The sequence below is a fragment of the Cryptotermes secundus genome, unplaced genomic scaffold (assembly GCF_002891405.2).
Source record: "Cryptotermes secundus unplaced genomic scaffold, Csec_1.0 scaffold1115, whole genome shotgun sequence".
Taxonomy (NCBI): Eukaryota; Metazoa; Arthropoda; class Insecta; order Blattodea; family Kalotermitidae; genus Cryptotermes; species Cryptotermes secundus.
In genome coordinates, this window is record NW_019733848.1 from 179,218 (window position 1) to 202,819 (window position 23,602).

The 23,602-nt window shown below is 39.9% G+C and overlaps 1 protein-coding gene across 2 annotated transcripts in view; it reads right to left on the bottom strand.

Moving 5' to 3' along the window:
• The window catches only part of LOC111868295 (lysine-specific demethylase 5A), a 131,980-nt gene that overhangs the window by 62,954 nt on the left and 45,424 nt on the right, over positions 1 to 23,602 (bottom strand). For both annotated transcript variants that reach the window (XM_023858830.2, XM_023858829.2), the window contains 4 exons: positions 19,911 to 20,065; positions 18,535 to 18,662; positions 6,622 to 6,816; positions 5,021 to 5,202 (listed from right to left, as the gene is read on the bottom strand). In XM_023858830.2, the coding sequence (XP_023714598.1) occupies positions 5,021 to 5,202; positions 6,622 to 6,816; positions 18,535 to 18,662; positions 19,911 to 20,065 (660 nt within the window). The remainder of the gene's footprint in view (positions 1 to 5,020; positions 5,203 to 6,621; positions 6,817 to 18,534; positions 18,663 to 19,910; positions 20,066 to 23,602) is intronic.

The window sequence follows — 23,602 nt, forward strand, 5'->3', positions numbered from 1 at the left end:
TCACTGTATTCCCATTTCTTCTCCAATATCTGAAGAAGGCCAAAGATCTAATCTGCAGTTGGTCTGTTACACTGAAACCCACATTGCTGATCCCCAATAATTTCACCTACATATGGACTTAACCTTGAGAGAAGACTATTGGATAAAATTTTGTATGAAGTTGATAGTAGTGATATCCCATGATAATTACTTCAGTCAGCTTTATCACCCTTCTTGTGAACTGGTGCAATAATAGAGCACAGGTAACTATAAGGGAACAGAAAAATTTAAGCCGAAGAAAATCTAATCTTATTACAATTTTAAGCAGCATAAACCATGGGTCAATGAAGGATGTTCAAAACTACTAGGTCGAAAGAAACAAGCCAACTAGAAGTAATCTGGTAAAGGATTCTGCTTGTAGTTTCCCACAATTTGAACGGGTGGAAGAATCACTTCTCTCAGCTACTGAAGGTACACATGGTTAGTAAGGTATTACACTGATGGAAACACAAACAGCTGAGCTATTAGTACCTCAGCCCAGTCCTTTTGAGGTTGAAACTGCTACTGCAAAAATGAAAAGGTATGAATCACCAAGTAATGAACAATATAAGATGCAAAATCAGCAGGCATTTCTGGAATAAAGGAGGGATAATATGAAAGATAAAAGAACATTAGAGACCTGTATAGAGGAATAAATTCCTTTAAGAGGGGTTACCAACCTAGCAGTAACTTAGTGAAGGATGAGAATAGTGATCTGCTTGCAGATTTCCATAACATTTTGAATAGGCGGAAGAACTACTTCTCTCAGTTATTGAATGTACATAGGGTCAGTGATGTTAGGCAGATAGAAACACCTACAGCTGAACTGTTACTACCTCAGCCTAGTCCTTTTGAGAATGAAATTGTTATTGCAAAATCTGAAAGGTATAAATCACCAGGTAGCAATCAAATTCCGGCAGACTGATTCAAGCAGGAGGTGAAACATTACATTCCAAGATCCATAAACTCATTAACTGTATACTGAATAAGGAAGAATTGCCTCAGCAGAGGAAGGAGTCTCACTGTACCAGTCTACAAGCACGTCAATAAAGCTGACTGCAATAATTACTAAGGAACATCACTGCCACAAACAATATACAAAATTTTATAAGACATCCTTATTTCATGGTTAAGTTCACAAATAAAGTATATAATTGAGGATATTCAGTGTGGGTTTCAGCATAACAGATAAACTACTGATCAGATTTCTTGAAGTCATCAGATATTGGGCAAAAAGATGGCTATTCACAGACTTCAAGAAAGCCTATGATTCAGTTAGGAAATATTGTATAACATTCTCACTAAGTCTAGGGTACCCATATAACTAATTAGGCTTATTAAAATGTGTTCAAATGAAACTTACATTAAAGTCTGTAGAGGTAAAAACATATGTTATACATGTGTATTTAAAAACAAGGAGATGCCTTATCATCACTGCTATTCATCTTTGCTTTACATTATGCCATTACGAAGGTCCAAGAAAACCAGGTGGAACTGAAATTAAATGGGACACATCAGCTTCCAGTCTGTGCTGATGACATAAAGGCAAACACAGAAGATCCAGCACTAGCAAGGACGCTGGTCTAGAAGTAAACACAGAGAACTCTAAGTACATATTCATGTCTCATCACCAGAATTCAGGTCAAAATCATAACATAAAGACAGCTAACAAATCCTTAAAAAAATTGGCAAAGTTCCCATACTTCAGAATGATAGTAAAAACTCAAAATTTGATTCATGAGCAAATAAGAGAAGATTAAATATGGGTAATGCTTGCTGCCATACCATTCAGAGCCCCTTCTCATCTCATCTGCAGTCTAAAGATATAAAAATTAAAATACTGTGACAAAAGGCAAGGGGAGCCAGATAAACCGCCACTGCTAGGTAATGGCTGTGTAATACGCAATAATACCACAGCCACTGCTACGCAACATACACATGCAACAATGGAGTAACTGTTGGAACTAATGTTTTCTATGCGGTCTGTTCTAACAGTGATGTCATTCAAAAGTAGAATAACTCTCGGAGGCAGTGTTTTCTATGTGGTCCGTCCAGAGGCTACACAAGGAGTCACTAAGCAGTTGTAGGTTAGCTCAGCTCGGGAGCTGCAGCTGGAAGATTCTAGTCAGTGAGAACAGGAGCTGCTGGGCATGGAAGCTGAGGATGTTACATTGTTGGAAGCTGCTACCAGGCAACATGACCAAGAACACACGTGGTGTGTTCAAAAAGTATCGAACCTTTGGTCGACAGAAATACATTTATTGATTTGGAGGTACAAAACCCTAATCCCCTACAAAGTAGTCTCCTTGGTAATACACACACTTCTCCCAGCACTTCCGCCATTGTTGGAAACACTTCTGGAACACGTCTTTTGGAATGGTGATCAGCCGGGCCATCATATTCTGCATGATGTCTTCTCTTGACTCAAATCGGGTTCCTTTCAGTGGCATTTTCAGCTTGGGAAATAGCTAAAAGTCACACGGAGCCATGTCGGGGGAGTAGGGAGCCTGACGACCCACAGGGATGTTGTGTTTGGTGACGAAAGTCTGAATCAGAGGTGCAGAATGGACGGGTGCATTATCATGATAGAGCTGCCAAGTTTTTGCTTCCCACAGATCCGGTCGTTTGTGCCACACAGCATCACGAAGGCGATGAAGGACCTCCTGGTAGGATTCCTTTGTGATGGTTTGGCCTTGTGGTGCGTACTCATGATGCACAACCCCACGGGAGTATTCGAAGAAAATGGCCAACATGACCTTGACATTGCTGTGGACCTGCCGTGCTTTTTTTGGCCTCGGGGATGTCAGATGCTTCCACTGTGATGATGCATCTTGGTTTCCGGGTCATACCCATAAACCCATGACTCATCGCCTGTGATCACGGTGTTCAGAAAGTTGGGGTTACTGTTTGCATTGTCCAGCATGTCCTGTGCGATTTCCAGATGGCGTTGCTTCTGCTCCACTGTTAGCAGTTTCTGTGCTTACCCCTATCTCGTTCGCAAGTTCTCAGACTGTGATACAACGGTCCTCCATGACCAAAGTCCGCACTTGCTCAATGACATTCTCATTTCGGCCTGTTGAGGGTCTGCCTGAATGCGGTTTGCTGTCCACTGATGTGCGGCCATCTTTGAAGCGGTTGTACCACTCCTTTATCCGTGAGTTGCTCATGGCATCGTCCCCGAAAGCCTGTTGAATCTTGCGAATGGTTTCCACTTGGGTATCGCCAAGCTTTTGGCAAAATTTGATGCAATATCGCTGCTCATGTTGTTCCATCAGTTTACACCTTACTGGAATCCAATGAGCGCTCACTACACATCTTAACTCATAGGCTGACTGCCAGCGACTGACGCTTTCTGCGGGCGGGAAAAAATTCACGACTGCGCATGAATGTCCCCTCCACATCTCCACTGAAGGGAGCCTCCCACGCTTCATTGGTTAACGCGGGGGAAAAAAGGAGGTTCGATACTTTTTGAACACACCACGTAAGTCTGCATGTGATAGTGATCTGTGTAGTAAGAAGCTGTAAAAGTGTCCAATACATCCAGTTATCAATCCAAAACCCATCTATCATCACTTGAATGTGTGCCAACATACATTACAATTTTACCTGTAGTTTCGTACAGACATGAAACTTGGTCTCTTTATATTAAAGGATGAATACAGACTGAAGGTGTCTGAGAACAGGGCACAGAGGAGAATGTTTGAACCCAACATGGATGAAATAATAGGAGACAAAGGCAAAGCTGTCCATGTGCTTAATTATTTAATCACTATGCCATGAAGACATATGGGGAGTGGAGGTATAGCTCCACCATTCTTTACCTCAGCACTAGATGCAGGTGAATGGTCAGCTTCATGCCCCAGCTGCTTTACTCCTGGGGAAATGGCCCCAGCACCCATTGGATAGGAGGCTGGGTGAACCCCAGAGTTGGCATGGATGCTGTGGAGAAGAGAAAAATCTCGCCCCTGCTAGAAATCAAACCCCGGATGAAATAATCAGAGGCTGAAGAAAATTGCATGAGGAGGAGTTTCATAACTTTCACTTTTGCCTACTACAATTGGAATGATCAAGCCAAGAATGATATGATGGGCACAGCATGTAGCAGGCATGTGAAGAGAAGAAAGAGAAGACTGCATATAGGGATTTGGCAGGGAAGCCAGGAGGAAAGAACCCACTAGAAGACCCACACATTGATACGATATTATTAAAATTGATCTTAAGAGAAATGGAATGGATTGGCATGAACTGGATTCATCTGGGTCAGGAGAGAGGCTCTTGTGAACATGGTAATGAAGCTTCAGGTTCCATAAAATGTTGGAAAATTCTTCAGTAGTTTCTGAAGAAAGACTCAGATCCACAGAGTTAGTTAGGTACATACAAGACACAGCTGTAGTACACTTAAATGCACAGAGCAATCCCTCCTGCCCAGTATCCTGGAGCCAAGGAACAGTACAGAAGGCTTCCACCTTCTCCTGTCCAGCCCCTGCTAGCCTACATCAGAGCCCCAAGTGCATGTCAGAAGCAAATGGTCGTTATCTGCCAATATTGCTCTGAACCAAACAACCAGACATGGAGGTACAGGTATGCTAGAGGGAGAAGCACAGCAGCCTGATCCACAGGAATTCTTGTCCTGACCTCAATACAGATGTGAATGCAACAGTGGGTTATAAGCAGTTTCAAAAACTCAGTCATGGCAACAGTCCAGCATAAAACAACAGTGGGTGGATTAAAGCAGATAAATGGCACCAAACCAAAATGTTTGCTTTGAACCTTTGCTGGACATTGTGAAATCACTTGCATATTCAATACATATCATGATTCTGATTTCTTGTGGCTGTAATGGTTATAGAACTTCACAAAGGAAAAGTTTGATCTGTTATTATCTTACTGAAAATGAATTTTACATATCGGCTGTTACTCTTCAATGTGTGATGCAGTCACCAAACCAGATTTCACTTAGGTCCAGCACACTGTTCAGTAACTTGAATCCCAACACACTAACCTTAGTGTATGCTTGTCTGGTGGGCATGAGCATAGACTTGAATAATGCCGAAGACAAACCAGATGTTCTGCATTGCAACTACATGTTACAGCTGACAAAAAGCAAGTTGTTTTGCATACTTCACACTGCCTCTCATCATCAGGCAGCAATTCAAATGCTTCTCTTTCAGCTTCAGTCACACCCTGAAATCAATAAAATATATTTAAAATTTACTTCTACTATAAAAAAATGTAAATTCAATTAATTTCATCAACTTTATATCGTGAAACCTCAATTTCAGTGACCCACATCACAGGCATGTTTCTTGTGGCGCCAGCTCCATATGGCTAATGTATTGTTTTCCCCTGATTTAAGTTTTCTTGATGTCAGAGCAGGTTTCCCTGCTGCTTCCTACCCACATCGATATCTTGTTTCAGCACTGAAGGGAACTGTTTGTGTACTGAAACTCATGTGAAGCCACCCTTATACTTGCATGCACAGATTAGTACCTCTCCCAATCTCTGTTCGTCCTCTTTGTCACTAGGAAGTTCTTACCATTTGTTCATTTTGTGTTGCAGTCAAGCACTGCAGATCTTTAAGTGAATATGAAGTAATGATTGAACATGGCATTGAAAAGAAAGAAGACAATAAATGAAAAAGTGAAAATTATTCAGGATGTGGATAAGATTCCAACTGTATCATCAAATTAAACTGAGACATGTCCTGTGTGCCTCTGTCATCATTCACTAACATAATTCTGTGGAAAGCTTCAATTCTTGATGAGGAAAGATGGTGTGGGGCACATTCCAAGAAATAGAAAAAAGAAAATTATTTTATTAAATGAACAGGGTTTGGTGTCTTATTATTGATTTAACCAAGTTCAGCAGTCATTTTAGGCACCGTTTTCCAAAACCCCCATTTAAGGTACAAAATGCTTGTCCCCCTAACACACCTTAAACTGAGGTCCCAATGTACCTGAAGAAAAAAAACGTATTTAAAATCCAATAAATTCTACAAAATTAACACGTAGTTTGAAAACCCAGAATCCCTTAAATCAGCAATGAGAGACTTTAATTTCTGCGTGGACAATTTTTGTGTTATCTTTTGTTTACTATGCAATGCTTCAAGTGTCTAATCAGAATATGGCTGCACACGGTACCAGCAGAAAGCAACGACTTCTCAAGAACAGCTTCAAGTGACAAGAACCATGGAAGAAAATCCACAACTGTTAAATGTGGTCTACTAGCAAAATAACTCAACATGCCAGCTGCAATTTTGCATGTAGCATCTAAAGCAAAAAAGAGCAATAGGGAGAAAACATAGGCAGTTAAGAAAGTAACCAACCTTTTTCACTTCCCCTTGCATGAAATGTTCTCACATTTTTTAGACTGGTGTGCTGAAAAATTTCTAATCCAGTAAAACATCTTACTATTCAAATAATAATCATAAATAACTTAAATTAATTTATCACAATCACAGTAATTGTATGAAAACAGCCTAAATATGAAAAACAGATACAAAAGGCACCATTACAATGACTGTCATTATAGGTACAAGCTGGAAGGAATTCCATAAAAACACACAATATCACATACGGTCATAATAAGTTCAGAAAATCCTACCCATTCAAGCAGTGATTTCCTCATTTTCTTTTCACTGTCCACCATCTGCAGCATATCCTGATATGTGGCAGCAGCTACAGTAAGGTCCAAGGCATCTGGGTCCAAAGACATTTTGCACACAAGCTCATCATGAGAGAAAACACAAAAACGACGTAACATGGAATAGTGACTGATGCATTCACGCCCCATTTTCAACTGTAAGAAATTCAAACAAAACTGTCATAAACAGAAGACTGTAACTCCATAAATACACACTACACAACTTCAAAACACCCGCGCGCGTGCATGTCTGTGTCCTGGTGCCTCCATGTTCAGGGTAGGTATGCTACCTATGTACCAAACCACATTTACATTTACATTTCTTTTCACTTCATGGATCCAATCATCTCCCCATAGGGCTGGATATAAAACATGTCACACATTACAAATTCATGATGACCACACATCATACGTCCCTGGTCTAATTTGGTCCAATAAAGTATATAATCATGCCTCACGCAGACATCACAAGTTCTCAAGACAGCACACACAGGCCATGGAAAAACCACTGTCACATTCGACCCTGAACAAAATTCCTCATACTTCCAACCATAACAACTCTATGCTGCGCAACTGCACACCTTGTCATTCCACACACATTGGCCAGCCATATCATCAATACAGTTTCATTGTGACATATTAAAATTCATAACAAACACAGACATCATACATACTGCCACACATACAGCAAGCAACTCTCAACAATGTACAATACAATTAAACAATTGTATAATACAAGCACACAGACCATTTATTAACTCTTAACATTTGTGCTATAAGCATGATGATGATGAAGACCACAGGGAAATTCTGTCACCTGAGCAACCTCACCTTCTTGCCTCCAACTCCAAGAACTGTCTGGACCTAAGCATATGCCGCCTCCTGATTTCCTCCTAGAGCTCACTTCCATCTCTTCTTCACACACTTGATCCTTACCCTCATGCTGACAGAATGTGCAGCAAGTGATTAGCAGTAAAGCGGATAATGTTCCCGCTCCGCTAAAGAACTAAAGAATTACCATGCATGAGATGAAAGGATTCCTCCTGGCCTGTATTCTAAATATGGGCCTCATCAAAAAGCCAATCACAGCATCATACTGGTCTCTCTCTTCCCAAGCCACCCCATGGTTTGGGAAAGTGTTTACCAAGCATGGCTTTTCCCACTTGTTGTGCTTCTTCCACCTCGTCAACAACAAAGGATTGCCAGGCCCCAAAGAACCAGACTACGATCCCTGTGCAAGGTACCAACCCCTTGTGGACCATGCAAACAGGTATTCAGGCATCACCTACACCCCTCATCAAGAAATTGGTGGTGAAAAGGTCTGGTAGGTACCAAAAACAATACCAGTCTCATGCAGTATTTGCCCAATAAGCACCACCAGCATTGAGGAATGAAATTTTGGATGTTGTGCGACTCTGTATCCAGCTACTGCCTCAGGTTTCTCATATACAGAGGGGCCAGGCCTCAGGAAGACGAAGACAAGGACAACATCAAAAAAAAGAAATTGCCTCGCATACACCATCATGAAAAACTGCTTGAGTCTGGAGGGTAATTCAACAAAGGCTACCAGGCCTTCAGGGAAAACTATTTCATGCCTGTCCCATTTGTCTGCCATCTCCATCAGCTAAGCACCTACATCACTGGAACTGTTAGCAGGAACAGGAAACTTTCACCCTAGCTGTTCAAGAACAAATCCGCAGTTTGACAAAAAACGTATTGCAGATCTGGTCCCCTCCTCACGTGTTCTCTGTGAGAAGAAATCACAAAAGACTCCCGTCATTCTTCTCTCCAGCCTTGCCACAGCCCTCGAACAGGCAGTGCATGGAACACATGGTGGCAATCCACAAATAAAACCAAACATCATCACATCTTACAAGTTTATGGGCAGCATTGGCTCTTCAGACATGATGCTGTACACTTATATGGATGGAAGGTAGACAGTGTGTTACTGTAAAATGGTAGCTTTCAACATCACAGCCAGGATGGTGCTGAATAGCTACATCCTCTACAAGGAAGACTACAGGGGCCTGGCAAATTGAAATCCAGGTACAACTACACTATGTCCATAATCGAGAGCTTTGGGGAGGATGGTGGGCTCTGAAGGACAATGCTGGAGCAGATGATCCTCAGTGATCACAAGGACTCAGAGAACTCCCTGAAGAGTCCCACTGCACTGTCTGCAGCACAAAGGAGAGGAGGGGGAGAGCCAGAACAGTATGCACCAGGTGCAACAAGGGGCTGCAGGGAGAATGCTTCCTCAACACAAGCGCTAAATGCAAAAGGTACATATGCACTGATTTACATAACGTGATGTAGTTCCAGACCACAGAGCATTTCATGCAAAGAACTTATACCAAAATTTACATTAAAATAAACTGTTGCTTGCAGGCTTGGTGACAACAAAAGAAGAACAAAAAGACAATTTTATATTTTGCCTAAATTGTGTAAATTTTAAATTTCTATTATTTAATTCTGTCAATTTCTATTTCTTTCAAATTATTTGTTGTGTTAGCACTAGCAGGCTATTTTTTTTAAATCTGCTGTTTATAGTGAACAAGCGTGCTTTTTCCTTATATCTTTGACCAAAATAGTATTTTTGGTGACTTCTTGAAGTGAGACTTGCAAATTGAGCCTAACTTGCCTGAATGTTTCAGGCCAGGGTGCTTGGAAAATAGGCTGAGTGCAAAAGGGTTAAATGTCAGGTGTCATCACTCAAACTTTCTATGAGAAATACTGTCTTCACATACTTTATGAATGCAGTCAGCACTGCACTTTTTTGTAATGAATAATGGTGGGATTTTGTAAGGAGATAGAAGTGTCTGTATAAGTGAGTTTTCTGAATACTGATTGCCCCAGTTAGCCGTCTCGCTTTGGTCACCAAAACATCCAGCAATGGAGAGGAAACAACTGATGTTTTCACTAATGAAACTTTTTCAGTGCACTTCTAACATACACCACAAAGTAAAGTAATTTGATTATCACTGTGAAATGGGCAGTAAAAATTTCATAGAACGTGTAAGAAACTGTCTAATACCAGGACTGACAAAAGGGTGCATTTCTTCTAGACAATGCATGCATAACAGCAAGCATAATAACAAAGCACCTGCAATCAATTCGCTGAGATGTGATAACTGTTGCTAAGAAAAACCAACATTCAGTATGACAAACATATGTAAAATAAGTAAAGTAAAGTAAAGTAAAGTAAAGTAAAGTAAAGTAAAGGTATCCCTGTAGCAGATTGTGAAGGCCCATAGGGTTGTGAGATGTTGAGGTAGCCACATTTTCTAGAAAATCGGCTCAAAGATGGCAGTGAGGTTGTCAGCCTTATGTACCAGCTGCCCTTTGCCCCCAGGAACATTCCCAGTACTCATTTCTGTTAGAGGCTGAGTTGACCCCAGGGCCAGAGTGCAGCTGGAAGGTTCAGACCTTCTGGCTTGTAGCACAGTGCCCCAAACCAACTACGCTACTGTGTGCTCCATGACAAACATATGAGGAAGTGCAAACTAATTGCTCTTGTAAAACAGAATCATCTAAGGATAGTGTTTTCAATCAATGAAATGTTGCAAGAACATGACTTTAGACCTATATACCATTTGGACTTAAATCCCACCATTAATTAGGAATATGCTAAAACACAAGATTACAGACAGAAACGTGGGAAATAGTCTTTTTAGTACATTAATGACTGTACATGAGACCTTCAATATCATGTCAGATGACCAGAAAAATCCTACTGCATATCACTTACTAGAAAAAAGGGTTGACGGAAAAAGTTGAGCACAGATAGGTTTAATGAAGTACAGGTGACCCCCTTAGCAACTGACTTGAATATTAAAAGAGAAAATGAAAGTAGGTCATATTCTTGTGAAAGTACATCTGATACTATGACAAAATATCTCAACCCATAACAAAGGGTACAGTAACATTATAAGCAACAGAGTGGGTCAGGCACATGAAACATGATATCAAGTATGCATGTTTCAATTTAAACAGAATTTAACAGAAGTCATTATTGCCAACACACCATTTATACTAATTTCCATCAAGAGTATCCAATATTTAACGATCAAATAATATGTTTCAACTGTAAATGGCCATCTTTTGAGGATACCAATACTAAAGAAAACCTCACATAACTGACATGAATTACTTTAACATATTTTGTCCATGTAAATTAAATGCAAATCCTTAAAAGATCATTCAATCATTGAAAAACTGGATCTACTTGATGACAATTCTGTGCTTCAGTTGTCATGCGATACACACTGTGCCTGTTCTCCTCATTCTGCTCTTTGAAATATTCAATTATACCAGGACAGTTCAGTGCTTTTCCAGGTTATACTCAACAGGTATATAATTTAATTTCAGTGTTGTGTCAGAAATATATAACACTTTAACATTCAAAGGAGGCAGGAGAGCATAGATGGTACAGCAACTGGTTACAGACTGGATTAACAAGGGGTCAGAGTTTGAGTCCCAGTAGGGTCAAGAATTTTCTCTTCTCCATGCCATCCAGAGGGGTTCTGGGGCCCACACAGTCTCCTATCCAATTCCTCGAGGGAGTAGAGGGGCTGGTGTGTGAAGCTGCCCACTCACCTCAAACTAGTGCCAAGGTCAAAAAAATGTGGACCTATACATCCAGTTCCCCATATGCCTTCATGATGTAGTGCTTAACTAGTGGACCTATACATCCAGTTCCCCATACGCCTTCATGATGTAGTGCTTAACTAGTTGAGCACAGAGACAACTTTACCTTTTTAACATTCAAAGGGTTGAATATGGAATGCAGTGTAAAAACTTCCTGCAAAACCAGCAAATAGGCAAAGAATCTTCACTTTTACATTGAGATAAAATGACTCTGTTGTTTGAGATAACTGGCAAAGAAAAAATATTTATTACAGTCATGCCACTATGCTAACAAACCATGTGGAGAGTAATTTAATGAACTAATGGGGAATATGTGAAAATGTGGACATCTCAAGTACATAAGTAGCATGAAAGTTTCAGCCCATAAGCAGTATCACATTACACAAAATTTGTGCTGATATAGCAAAATTATTGGAAATAATTATGGTACACAGAAATGGTAAAGATAAGTTTGTTAATTCTTCTGGACTAGTACTTATGCAATGTGGTAACAATGTCAGGTATTCTCACAATATCAAAACAATTCATGGGAAGATTTCTAGTGATACTTCTTCACAAATAGTTATAAGACACAGTCATGAGATGGCAGTAGCTATGGATTTCTGCCACCTATTGGTATAAAGCTGCTCTAGAATCCAGGAATCTAAAGAAATAAAATTGTGGCACATGATAATGTTCCTTTTATCACAGCCAGGAAGATCTCCGAAGGGAATAAAGCAGATAATAAGTGGAATATACCAAACAAAAACCAAAAGAATTTGACAATATTAAGCCGGAAGGATGGTGCCAAAGAGCTTTCTCAAAGACACCTTCACTTTCCAAAAATTTTCGTCAAGCAACCCAGAGCCTTCAAATCAACAAAGCCAGACTACTCACAGGCCAAGAAGTGACATCTACCTCAAAGAAACTGGATCAGGAAAGGTTAAGAAAGGAAAGAAACTTACGCCAACTAACAAATCTATTAAAGACTATCCCTGATGCAGAGTTCTAATAAATACGATCTGGAGAAATGTGGAACTTAATCTCCTCCAATATAAGGATGGAAGAGGACCTCAGTAAGATAAAGTTTCTACAGTGGAACTGTCACAGCATCAAACGCAAACTGCCAGAACTACACCAGAGAGCCAATCAGTATATTATATTCCTAAATGAAACATGGCTGAGTGTACATAAAGGGCTTTGACATAATAAGGAATGACAGAGAAGGCCACACCCATGGTGGTGGTGTTATCATCGGCAAAGAATGAAAAATCTTCATAACTGCAAAGGTAAACTAGAGGTATGTGCATATTCAATCTATGTCAACCAGGCCAAGACACATCTTGCTGTTTGTTACAGACGACCATACAAACATATCCCTGAGGAATCATGGACACAGTCTTTCAGCCAGTTTGCAGGGAAATGCCTAATCATAGGAGATTTTAATGCCCATCATCCAATTTTAGGGAGACAAAGACGTGTACAACGGAGGAAGAAATCTGTTTTATGCCACAGAAAACTGAACTTGGGCCAATGACCTACAGATCTAAACAGTATAACACGGAAACAGCAACTGATTTTGCCTTTGCTGACTTCATGTTACTGTCATTATATAAATGGGAAGTAGAAAAAAAATCATGGGGAAGCAACCACTACCATATTATTTTCAATAAAAGAGCAAATTTCAGCATCCAGCATCATGCAACACCTTGTACAGAATGCACCAAAAATATCAGTACTGAAACTTGCGCATCTTGAACGCGCATGTGCGTTTGCCTATGGGGCATAACTCCAGCCGCACCTGTTCCCAGTAGTGAAAGAGAAGTTGTGTTGTGCAGTTGTTGTTAGAAATAGGTCTCTCGATGGAGGAAAAGTATTCACAGTCGAGTATTATTTCCACTCATATGGAAGTTGTCGCCAGACAACTTGCTTCCTTGGTTTTGAGCAGCCAGCTTTATCGTCCAGAAATCGCTACATAGGACATGTGTGATGATATGGTGTGCTGTCTCAGCACACAGTACATTCACTGAGGATGAGAAAGGCAATGCTCTTACCATCACCCAAGAATGCTACAGGTACATGCTATTCAGACCATTTCTTCAGGATTTGAGAAGGTTCTGTCATGGAAAGGGTCTTCACATGGATAGACAGTGGTATCAACAGGATATCTTTTCATTTCAGTACTGTATATTTTGGTGCATACTGTACCTGTACCAAGAAGACAGACTGGCATCATGCAATAATGTACTGGGAAAGAAGGTCAGAAGAAGCCGGGAATGTATTAGAGGTCCAAAATCTAGATGTACAAGCTAAGTACACTACAGTAGTCTCAATTATAATGGAGGGAGTGTTGGATGGCAATCAAAAACATAAGATATGAAGGTGCAACCACTACACAGGTGAACAAGTCAAGGAAATCAGCCGCATTTGCGATGAAGAGTGCAATCGATTAATCAGAAGAAAAGCAGCACTATTCAAGTTAAAAGAATTTCTTGCATGGGAAAATTTCCTATCCTACAAAACAGAGGAGGCTATGGCTAAAAGTAAACTAAGAAAGTTTAGAGAAATTTTGTAACTCACTCAACTGACACACAAGCCAATCTTACATTGGGGAGAAAATTAGCAAGCTTAAGACAACTATGTGCAATTATGGAATTCAACCAAATAAGTACAAAGAAGGGAATATTATAACAGTGGAACAAGGAATTGATAATTTTTGTCCTCCCTGGGTAGAAACTGAACTGCCAGTATTAGACAATGTAAATGGAGATCCCTTCTTGCATACTCCATTAGATATAGAACTGAACTCGGCACTAGACAGTGTGAAAGTGGAATCAAGCTTAGACCTAGATGGCACCAACTATAAAGTAATTAAATATTTACTCGAGAGAGCAGAAAAAGTTACTATGAGCCTTATATGATGAGTTTCTGCAGACTGGAGATTTCCCCAGTGGATGGAAACAATATGAAATTGTCTTCATAGCAAAAGTGGATGGGAAAAACGTTTGACCTATTTCACTGGCTCCTTGCTTAATGAAGATTCTTGAAAGAATAATAAACAGCGGACTAAGTTGGTAGCTAGAACACCATAAAAAGCTACCTGACCTACCGTCTGCACTACAGGAAAATAAATCCTACCTGGATAACCTGTCACTGTTACATTTGATATAGTAAATGCCTTTGATAACAAGAAAATAGTTTGAGCTGTTTTCCTACACATGAAAACAGCATACAATATACTGACAAATATCGTAGCTGAGAAACTAGCAGAAATGAATATCTGAAAGTTAATGCTAAAATTCAACTACGTTACTTATTCTGAACAGCTTCAGTGGTGCCAGGATTATTCTTGTAGACTTTCCCTTTAGGTTTGCCCAAAGATGAAAATTGCAAAAACTGAGTTCCAGGAGGCCACAGTCCCCTGCTGATTATTCTGTCTTCAAACACTTCCTGTACTGCGACCATGGTGCATTAGCTGTATTTGCTTTAGCGTTGTCTTGCTGAAAATACCCATATTGTCTTTCTTTAGAAGTCGGCTGATTCAAGAACAGATTCGGCACAAGTATATCATTAACCTAGCAGTCAGAGTTCACAGTTTCACGGAAAAATAAGATTTTCCGCAGACTTACAGCACACCATATCCCCACCTTTTCACTATGTAATGGCACTTGCTGTAGAGTGTAAGGATTTTCATCACTCCATGTTCTTACATTTTGTGCACTGACATGCCCACTAATGTGCAACCACACCTCATCAGTCATGAACAGAAGCTGTGGATCCACGATTCCATCGTGCACATTTTGAAGCAGTCAGTTGCAAAAACGAATTCTTGCTGCATAATCTGGTTGTTTCAGCTCGGGCACAACTCTTATTTTATACCGGTGAAATTTTATTAATTTTGTGGCTGTGAAAGCAAATCCTGGCAAAACACTGGTTTCCTGTGCTATGAATCTTAACAATTTTCAAGGACTGATCTGTAGTTGTGCCTCAATATCCCGAATCTCGTCTTCATTCAGTACAATCTTCTTCAATTGCTTCTTCATGTCACACACTGAACGTGTGGCCTGCCACTTTTTCACAAGCTTGGATACACATCACTTTGTGGGAACTGGTGAGTCAGGATATTCACGATGAACCTTATGGATACATTTTCTGTAAGTTTTCCCTTGGAAAAGTTTCAAGAATGAACACACACTGTGTTCATTTCAGTATAAATGTTGACCGCCTATCGACACCTCTAACAGACTGACTATTAATGCGACTTACTGAAGTGACAAGATCAGACCACCTGACAGCGTGTTTATCAGTGCTAATGACTCATTCTGCTATCGGCAGTTACAGCAGTCATCTGTGAGAAATGTTGTGCCTGCTCCATGCTGTTGCCAGGTTTCTTCAATCACTGAACACATTGTAGAAAGAATAGTGTAAAGCCATTAGACTAGCATTTGGATATATGAGGACAACACCCAAAAACCTTATGCCATAAAAAGCTAAAATACCTCCTATAACATTCTGATTAAAATCACTAGGCAACAATCATTTAACCAAAGCTCTTAGAAACCCTGACCATCCAGTTACATGATTATTGTAGCAAATGGCAAGGGTTCAAGTGTAGGGTCCTATGAAATTACTCAGAGGAAAGGTATCTTGGATCTAAACTTGCTACACAGACAAAGAATTAGTTGACCATTTGATAGCACAGGACATCAGACTTCTCGAATGTGGTTTTTCCCTATCAAACCGCTGGTTAAGAGAAGTGTTTCATTCAAGGAGGGTGAAGGAGTCATGGCCAATCCCAACAGCAGCAACAGACTCAATGAAAACATCAAAGACCTAGAAAAAGAGGCTATCTGCTATTTTACTGATGGCTCAAAAATGTGTAACCAGGAATCTGTGGGCTTCTCATATGTGACAGCACCTGGAGAAATTATGCATCAGTATCGGACTACAAAGCATGCTCAGTATTTACTGGAGAGAAAAGAACTGTCTTGAAAACTGCAGACATAATTAGTGAATCCCAAGGAGAATCATGTTCCATATGTTCTGACTCGAGAAATGTACTCATGTGCATTAACAAGAGATTGTTAACTAAACAACACTCAATATTAATCCTGTAAATAAAAGAAAAATTACTGGAATTGAAGAAACATAAAAAGGATATTAAATTTATATGAATCCCAGCACATATAGGTATTGTCTTCAATGAAAGAGTAGATGTGTCGGCAAGGTAGAATATTCAGAAAGGTGAAGACGCTCAATACTTGATTCCTGTCACAGAGAATCAGGAAAACAGATATGAAGGGAGTACTTTGAGTACTACTACCAAAAGAACAAAGAACTTGGTTCCAGAGACTCAATTTTCAAAGAAAATCTACTGCCTCTACAAGCCGCCCGCCGACATACAGCTGCCATGACTATTGCTCGAGATGAGTTCTTTATCTCATGCATCGGATACGGGAGTGGAACACACTTCGGGGTTCATGTATCCAGGGACTCCAGAACACACCGTGTATTGTGGTCTTAATTTAAAATTTCATACAGTAATCAATCTTTATATTATTCCTCCAAGCTAGCCGCTCCGTCACACTTAACCTTCCTACACCAATTTGACCCCAGCTCACTGACCATACATGCCACCCGCTAGCTACCCTCCTGTAACTCCCTTTTCCAACTGTCCACCTCTGCTCTCTGTAAAAAAATTAAAAAACAAGAAAATAAAAAGAGAAAGCCAAGAGTCGAGCCTGACATCTGTCATACATTTGTATTTTTCAAGATGCCCATAAACTTTTTAGGTCTTCAAGGCACACAAGCAGGGAACCCAAGACCCCTCCTGGCTGGTCTCACACAATGTCAGTTCATGGGTTTATGACACTAGGAGCAAACTGGCGACATTAGGGACAATAGTGACACCCTAAGCCTAAGGAAGACATAGTTGAATTACAACTAGACAGTCCCAGGATGGTATCTCGCCAGAGGTGTGTCTCTCAGGGTGTGAAACAATGCATAAATTTGTCATGCCCTTAATTAAATAATTTTGGTGATGGACGTACGGTTACAGTGAGTGGAAGCAGCAATCCAAGTAGCACAATACATCAACAGTATCAACAGAAGAACATAATTAGGTTAACACTATGATAAAAAAACCTGGGAACAATATATGCTAAGACTTCTGATGCTAAAACAGAATTAGTATACATTTAGTTTAAGTTAGTTAAAAGTTAAAGCTTTAATTTTCTACAAGGATAATTAAAGACTACTGTAAAATTGCAGTTGCCTGCAAGATGGGCTTTTCAGCCTAACACCACCTGTATCTACTCCTTTCCATAAATAAAATACCAACTGGTATAGTGCCCAGGAGACAAGCATTAAATTTTAAAACAGAGTAATTGTGATCTTTAGAAAGTACTTGTCAAGGGTAGCTATACTTTTGTTGTGATCCTGAAAGGACAACCAAAAATATAAAATCACAACGTTCATAAGTTGTCTAACATGCTGCAGAAAAGTAGACAACTGACAGATTATTTGGGTGAGCAGCCTTATAAAGGATGTAATGTGACATGAAGCCTGAGAGTTGGAATAGTGGAGTCCATTTCTAGCTCACAGTTCAGTAAACATGTTCCCATGGCAACAAACAAAATAAGGGGAAATGCTGGAAGTGGGGTGAGGTCTGTATCAAACGTGATGATTAAAGATGGCTAATGCTAGGTGGAATTTGCCTGCAAACCGAATTATCTCACTGCTCAGCGCAGTCTCTGTCAAAGAGGAGGCCCCATTTCAAAACATGCAAAGGGCTTGGAAAGAACAAAAATATGGTCATGGGTCCCAATATGCCCCGAAACCAAGAATTACTGTGTTGGCAAAGGCCAGTAGGAATTTATTCGACCCAATTAAACCCTACCCAGAACCACGATCAATGGGTCAGCAGATAGTCTGTTGCCAGTGAGGACCAGAGCCATAGAGAGAATCTCCATTAGTAGTAGCCTCTACCAAGCAGTCAATAGTGAAGAAATGGCAGCAGACAGAAGCCATAAATACTTTTATATTGTGTAGATAGTGAAAGTGTTATAACTATTTGTAGTTATGAGTAATACGCATTCACTACATTTAACAGTCCATCCAAACCTTGTGTCTAGTTATAACGTGTGACAATATTAAAAAGTATTACTTGGAGAGAGCAACTTGCAGGTATTACATGAGTAAAACTCAAATGTGATCTCTATCAATTATGAACTGATAAAACTTACTTACCCAATCTGCAGGTGCAAAGTTGACAGCTTCAGCAAAATTGTACCCTTGATTGAAACCAGCATGATAAGCCCTTGGGAAAGTTACTACGAATTCCCCAGCATGTTGATCTGTCCTGCAGACTGGAACACCTGCACAGAGAGTAACATATTCACCAGGGTACAGTCTTCTAGGCTGTGGCACCATGGCACCATACTGTCTGTTGTTAGGTAGCAATGTTTCCGAAGAACCTCCTGCTGTAATGATGATGGAGGCAGCAGGTACCTCTGAAGTTCTGCTGCATCGCCTACCAAACTACACTGCATCACATCAAAGAAGACTGTAATCTTAATATTCATTGCCATGAAAACCTTAAACATCACATAAGATATGTAGTCACCCATCATTATGTACAAATTTCACATCTTTAACACATTTCAGGGGGACCTGTAACTTCCATCTGACTTTCATGCCACTCTATTTCAATGCCACTAAAACAGCCATCATTCATGCAATTACTGCTTTCACCACTTCCTTTTTCCACTGAACCTGAAGCTGGATTTAGCTGCATTCAATCTTTGCAATGTTGCTCGAAACCAGAAAAATACACAGCGAACTCCGTTATCAGGCATGTATGGCGAATGGGGCTAGCTGGTTACATGAGAATAATTTTTAAAGAAAACTAGTACGAAGTCAAAACATGTTTTCACTTTAGTTTAGTTTAAGCCTTCCTAGGTCACAAATGTCAATGGCGTTAGAGCTGCAAGTGGTGTATGGGAGAATTACCAAGTGGCAGATGAACATGCATGCATCAAAAATTTATTTTTGAATGCCTTTGTGAAAATGGTAACCTTTCTTTGGAATTGCTGTTGCTTGGATAGGAATTCTGGATGCCTGAATAGCAGCTAACCAGAATTTTACTGTGGTACACTAAATGCCATCCACTGATATAGCACTAAAAGCAAGGAAAATATGGAGGGCAAATCAGATTATGCTCATATTTTATGCACTTCCTTATGAGTCAATCTAACCGATAAGGGTTGATAAGACACTAAACATTTCATTATTTAATATAAGAAATCAAATTGACTAGAAACCCTTCTTTCTCAGTTTTCATTATAATTCATAGTTGTTACACAAGTGGTCATAGCAATGCAAGAGTCTGAAATATAAACATAAGCAACCTTTTACAAAAGAGCGCATATTACATAAGTTATGCTAATGATGAAGAACAAAAATATTTACCCCAATTTCTTATATTTATGGTTCAATTATTTCATAAAAAGACAATTATACTTATTTGTTATTTCCAGAATATTGCTGGTACTCAGTACACACACAGGACAAAACTTCTGTCTCAGTATTTCATAATTTTAAAAACAAAATATATTTCTTCTCACCTCCTTGCATAAGTATATTTGGATTCATGATCGTAACAAGCTGATGAAGTAAATCAGGTTGTGACTGAAAAAGTTCTGGTGCTGCCATTTTCATTGATGTTTCGAAAGATTCCGCTTTGCTGCCAGGCACACCATACCACGTCTTTGGCTCACCCCTTAAATAAGAAAATATTTCACAATTAAAACTACCTGCAATCCTTATCAATCAAAAGCACTATACAACTAAATCAGGTTTAGCATTCCTGCATTTCATAAAAGCCCATATTTAACAAATATTTCTTCCAGTCCCAGACAAACCCCAGTAGAAACAACAGATCACAGTCCTGTATTTAATTAATTCTGTTTTACTAAATGAACCTACTTTAATAACAGAAAATTTCAGCCTTGCAGAACTTGTAGACTGATTGCCAGAAACTGCTACCAGGCAACCACAGTATTCAGCAAATGTGTCACATACGGAACAGGCATCAGTCACACTGCTTGTGGTATCACAGGTGCTTTTATTCTGAACTGAGGTTCTGTCAGCATTTATTTCTTAGCATTAATTATATCAGAAATTAATAAGATATCACTGTGTTATTGTTTGCAAGAAAGAGTTTATTTAACAAAATGGGCAAAGACATGACTTCATCATGATTATATACAATACATTCTATATGAAGATGAGGTGTTCCACAATGTAATTTCGCATAACCTCAATTTAGTAAAAATTTCAATTTGGCATAAGAAAAACTACTGCCTCGAGATCTGATTATATGCCTTCATAAATAAATATCTGTTTCTTCAATTTTGATGAAACACACAAACAGGCTGGAGCATGAAATGATGCCTGACCGAAAGTTGAAACAGAAACTCAAACATTCATATAATAATGCATATATATCTACAGACACCAAGAACAATATGGAGATTTATTCTGTACAGATTACACGCTCAACATAACCACTGTTCTGTTGAGTAACTTCCAACATGCAGATGGTTATATTGAACCATGCAACGGTTCTTCTCCGTTAAGTTCCTTGGAGTGGCCTCTCCAGACACCAGGATGCGAGCCGGTCCTTTCATCCCCGCTGATGTCCTTGGCCGATGTCAGAATCATGTGTCTCCCCCCCCCCCTCTCCTTAGCGTGATTGCGAGCCTTCGTGGTAAGTCAAGACAAGCGATCATTCTCTTCTTCCCTTACATATTCGTCTGGTAACATCGCTACGACTAAATTTGGTTTTGGAATAATTAAGTTGAGGATACTGAAATTTTGTTTTGGCACGTAGCACAGATCGAAGGGTGAGAAGCAGCCCTCACGAGCTAGTCGGGGCTGGCTGGTTCGTGAGGCAAACGTTTGAGTTTCTTGGGCCAAACTGCAAGTAAGTGACTTACTGGATTTGTGCACGCTGTAAGGCATACTGGCTTTGGTTGTATACGCCGTGTGGCGTGGTTTAGTTGATTTGTTGCACCGCAAGGCGTGGTGGAATTTTGGTTCTGGTTAGAGGTTGTAATAACCAGTAACAGCCCTTCAGGCGTGGTTCGCCTGTTTACTCAGGTTATCAATGTACTTCCTTGTGTTAGGAAAAGTTGATTGAGTACATGTGTACTGGATGTTTTTGGATATGCCATGAGGCATGGCCCAGTTGATCTGGTGCACCGCCAGGCGCAGTGTAATTCTGCTTCAGTCAGCCATTGTATGTAATAACCAGTAACTACCCCCCAGGCATGTTTTATTTGTATACTCAGGTTATTAATATATTTCCATGTTTTAGGAAAGTGAGTATATGTACACTGTGTCACCATATGTTCCATACTAGCTCCTGCCTAGTCAATCGCCCAGCTTGGCCCATCGTACTGACCTGGGTTTTCCTCTCTCGAGATCCCTTACCCAATCTTAGGTAGGCATACTGCACCACGCCAACAAGCAAGTCGTTTCTTATGAGCCTGTCCCTTACCTGTATAGACGGGGGACAGGGCTCAATATTCATGATCACATGACAGCATATATCCTCCACACTTTCCCCACAAAACTGAACAATCAAAGCCTTGAGTTGCACTACTGAGGCTGGTCATTTTGGAAACAGTTTTTCCTTAAAGTAACCCAAAAGAAGAAGCTTCAAACGACTATGACTGGGCTACTGGGTGACCACTTCTGTCCATATCTATGACAAGGGTACAAGTGGCAAATCACAAGTGGACTGAAAGTGTCCTGGAGCAAGTCCAAGATGTTTGCTGTGTGTGGTGTAGCACCATCCTGCATGAACCACTGCGTTATTTAATGGTGAAGCAGTCAGGATAAACTGAGGCACAGAACTATCAAGCCATACTGTAATTTTCAGTGCATGGTGTATTTTTTTAATGAGCATATGTGGATTAACCAAAGCCACAATTTGTACATGTGCCTCCTCTCTGTGCCATTCAAGTGAAAATGTACCTCATCTGAAAACCACACATCGTGCAATGTGACTTCCTCTGCTTTGCACATGCAATAAGCCCAGTCTCTGCAGCTTATCATGAGCAGTGAGTTCATATATCACTGTCATTCTGTGAAACTCATTATGCAAAATTAGCTGCACTGATCATCTGCATATTCTTAATCCTTCCAGAGCCTTCTGCAAATACCAAAACTGTCTGCATTCTGTGTTTAACTGCAAGTGTTCCCATGTTTGCAAACTTCTGCATACTGGAAGGAAACCATGAGCTAATCACCTGGCATTAGCTACAAGTGATGTATATGCACTTAATGGTACACCCCATGAACTACTTCAGTCACTAAGTGACAGAAAACTTCATGTGTAGAAATTCTGCTCTTTTATTGTTAAAACAAATAGGGTATCATTTCATACACCACCCTGTATGTCACACTAGAAACACAACCACCCCTTGGTAGCTGTATTAAAACAAGCCACCACTATGCACATAACATACAAATAAGAACACTGCATAGACAACTATATGCACAGCCATAACAGACAGAACATCCACCCCATGGCACCAAATGCAGAGCAACAGAATTTTAATGGATATATTTTAATGAATTTCTAAAGAATTTTGTTTCCACAAACAAATAATTTCAAAATTAACTTCAAAAATCAGCATCAAGTACAGATGTGAGATAATTAGCAGGACTGGCATATATCTGATGATGGTCACATATAGCTGAAACACATGCTGTAGTAACACAAAAGATATATATGACAGAAGAAAATGTTGCACTTAAGATGCCTCTATGTACAAAACTGCAAAAATGTATTTGCCTTAAATCTGTGCACCATGGCCACAACACTAGCTACTGTGCCTGACTTATTTCATGGTTTTCCTCAATTCTATCAGGGAATCATACAACACTGTGTTCCATAAGGGAACATGATTATTTCATGGCATTACATATCACTGCTAATGGCAGAGAAGAAAGCAGGCTAGTCAATTAATGGCATGTGACACAGCATTAATTCATCACAAACTTGACTACCACCACAAACTCCACAAAGAAAAAACAATATATTATTCAATTTGTTGGAGATCCAGTTTGAGGCTAGCTCTTTCTAACGGACCCAACAGAATAGGTGTTTTCCTTCACCTGAGGACTGAAACAGATCCAGTTTCCGAAACGTCGTATTTTTATTTGTTATCTTAAAAACCAGGACAATGGATAAAGTCCAAAAACCCAATATATCAGTGTGTTATACACCATCGTCAGAATCCTATAG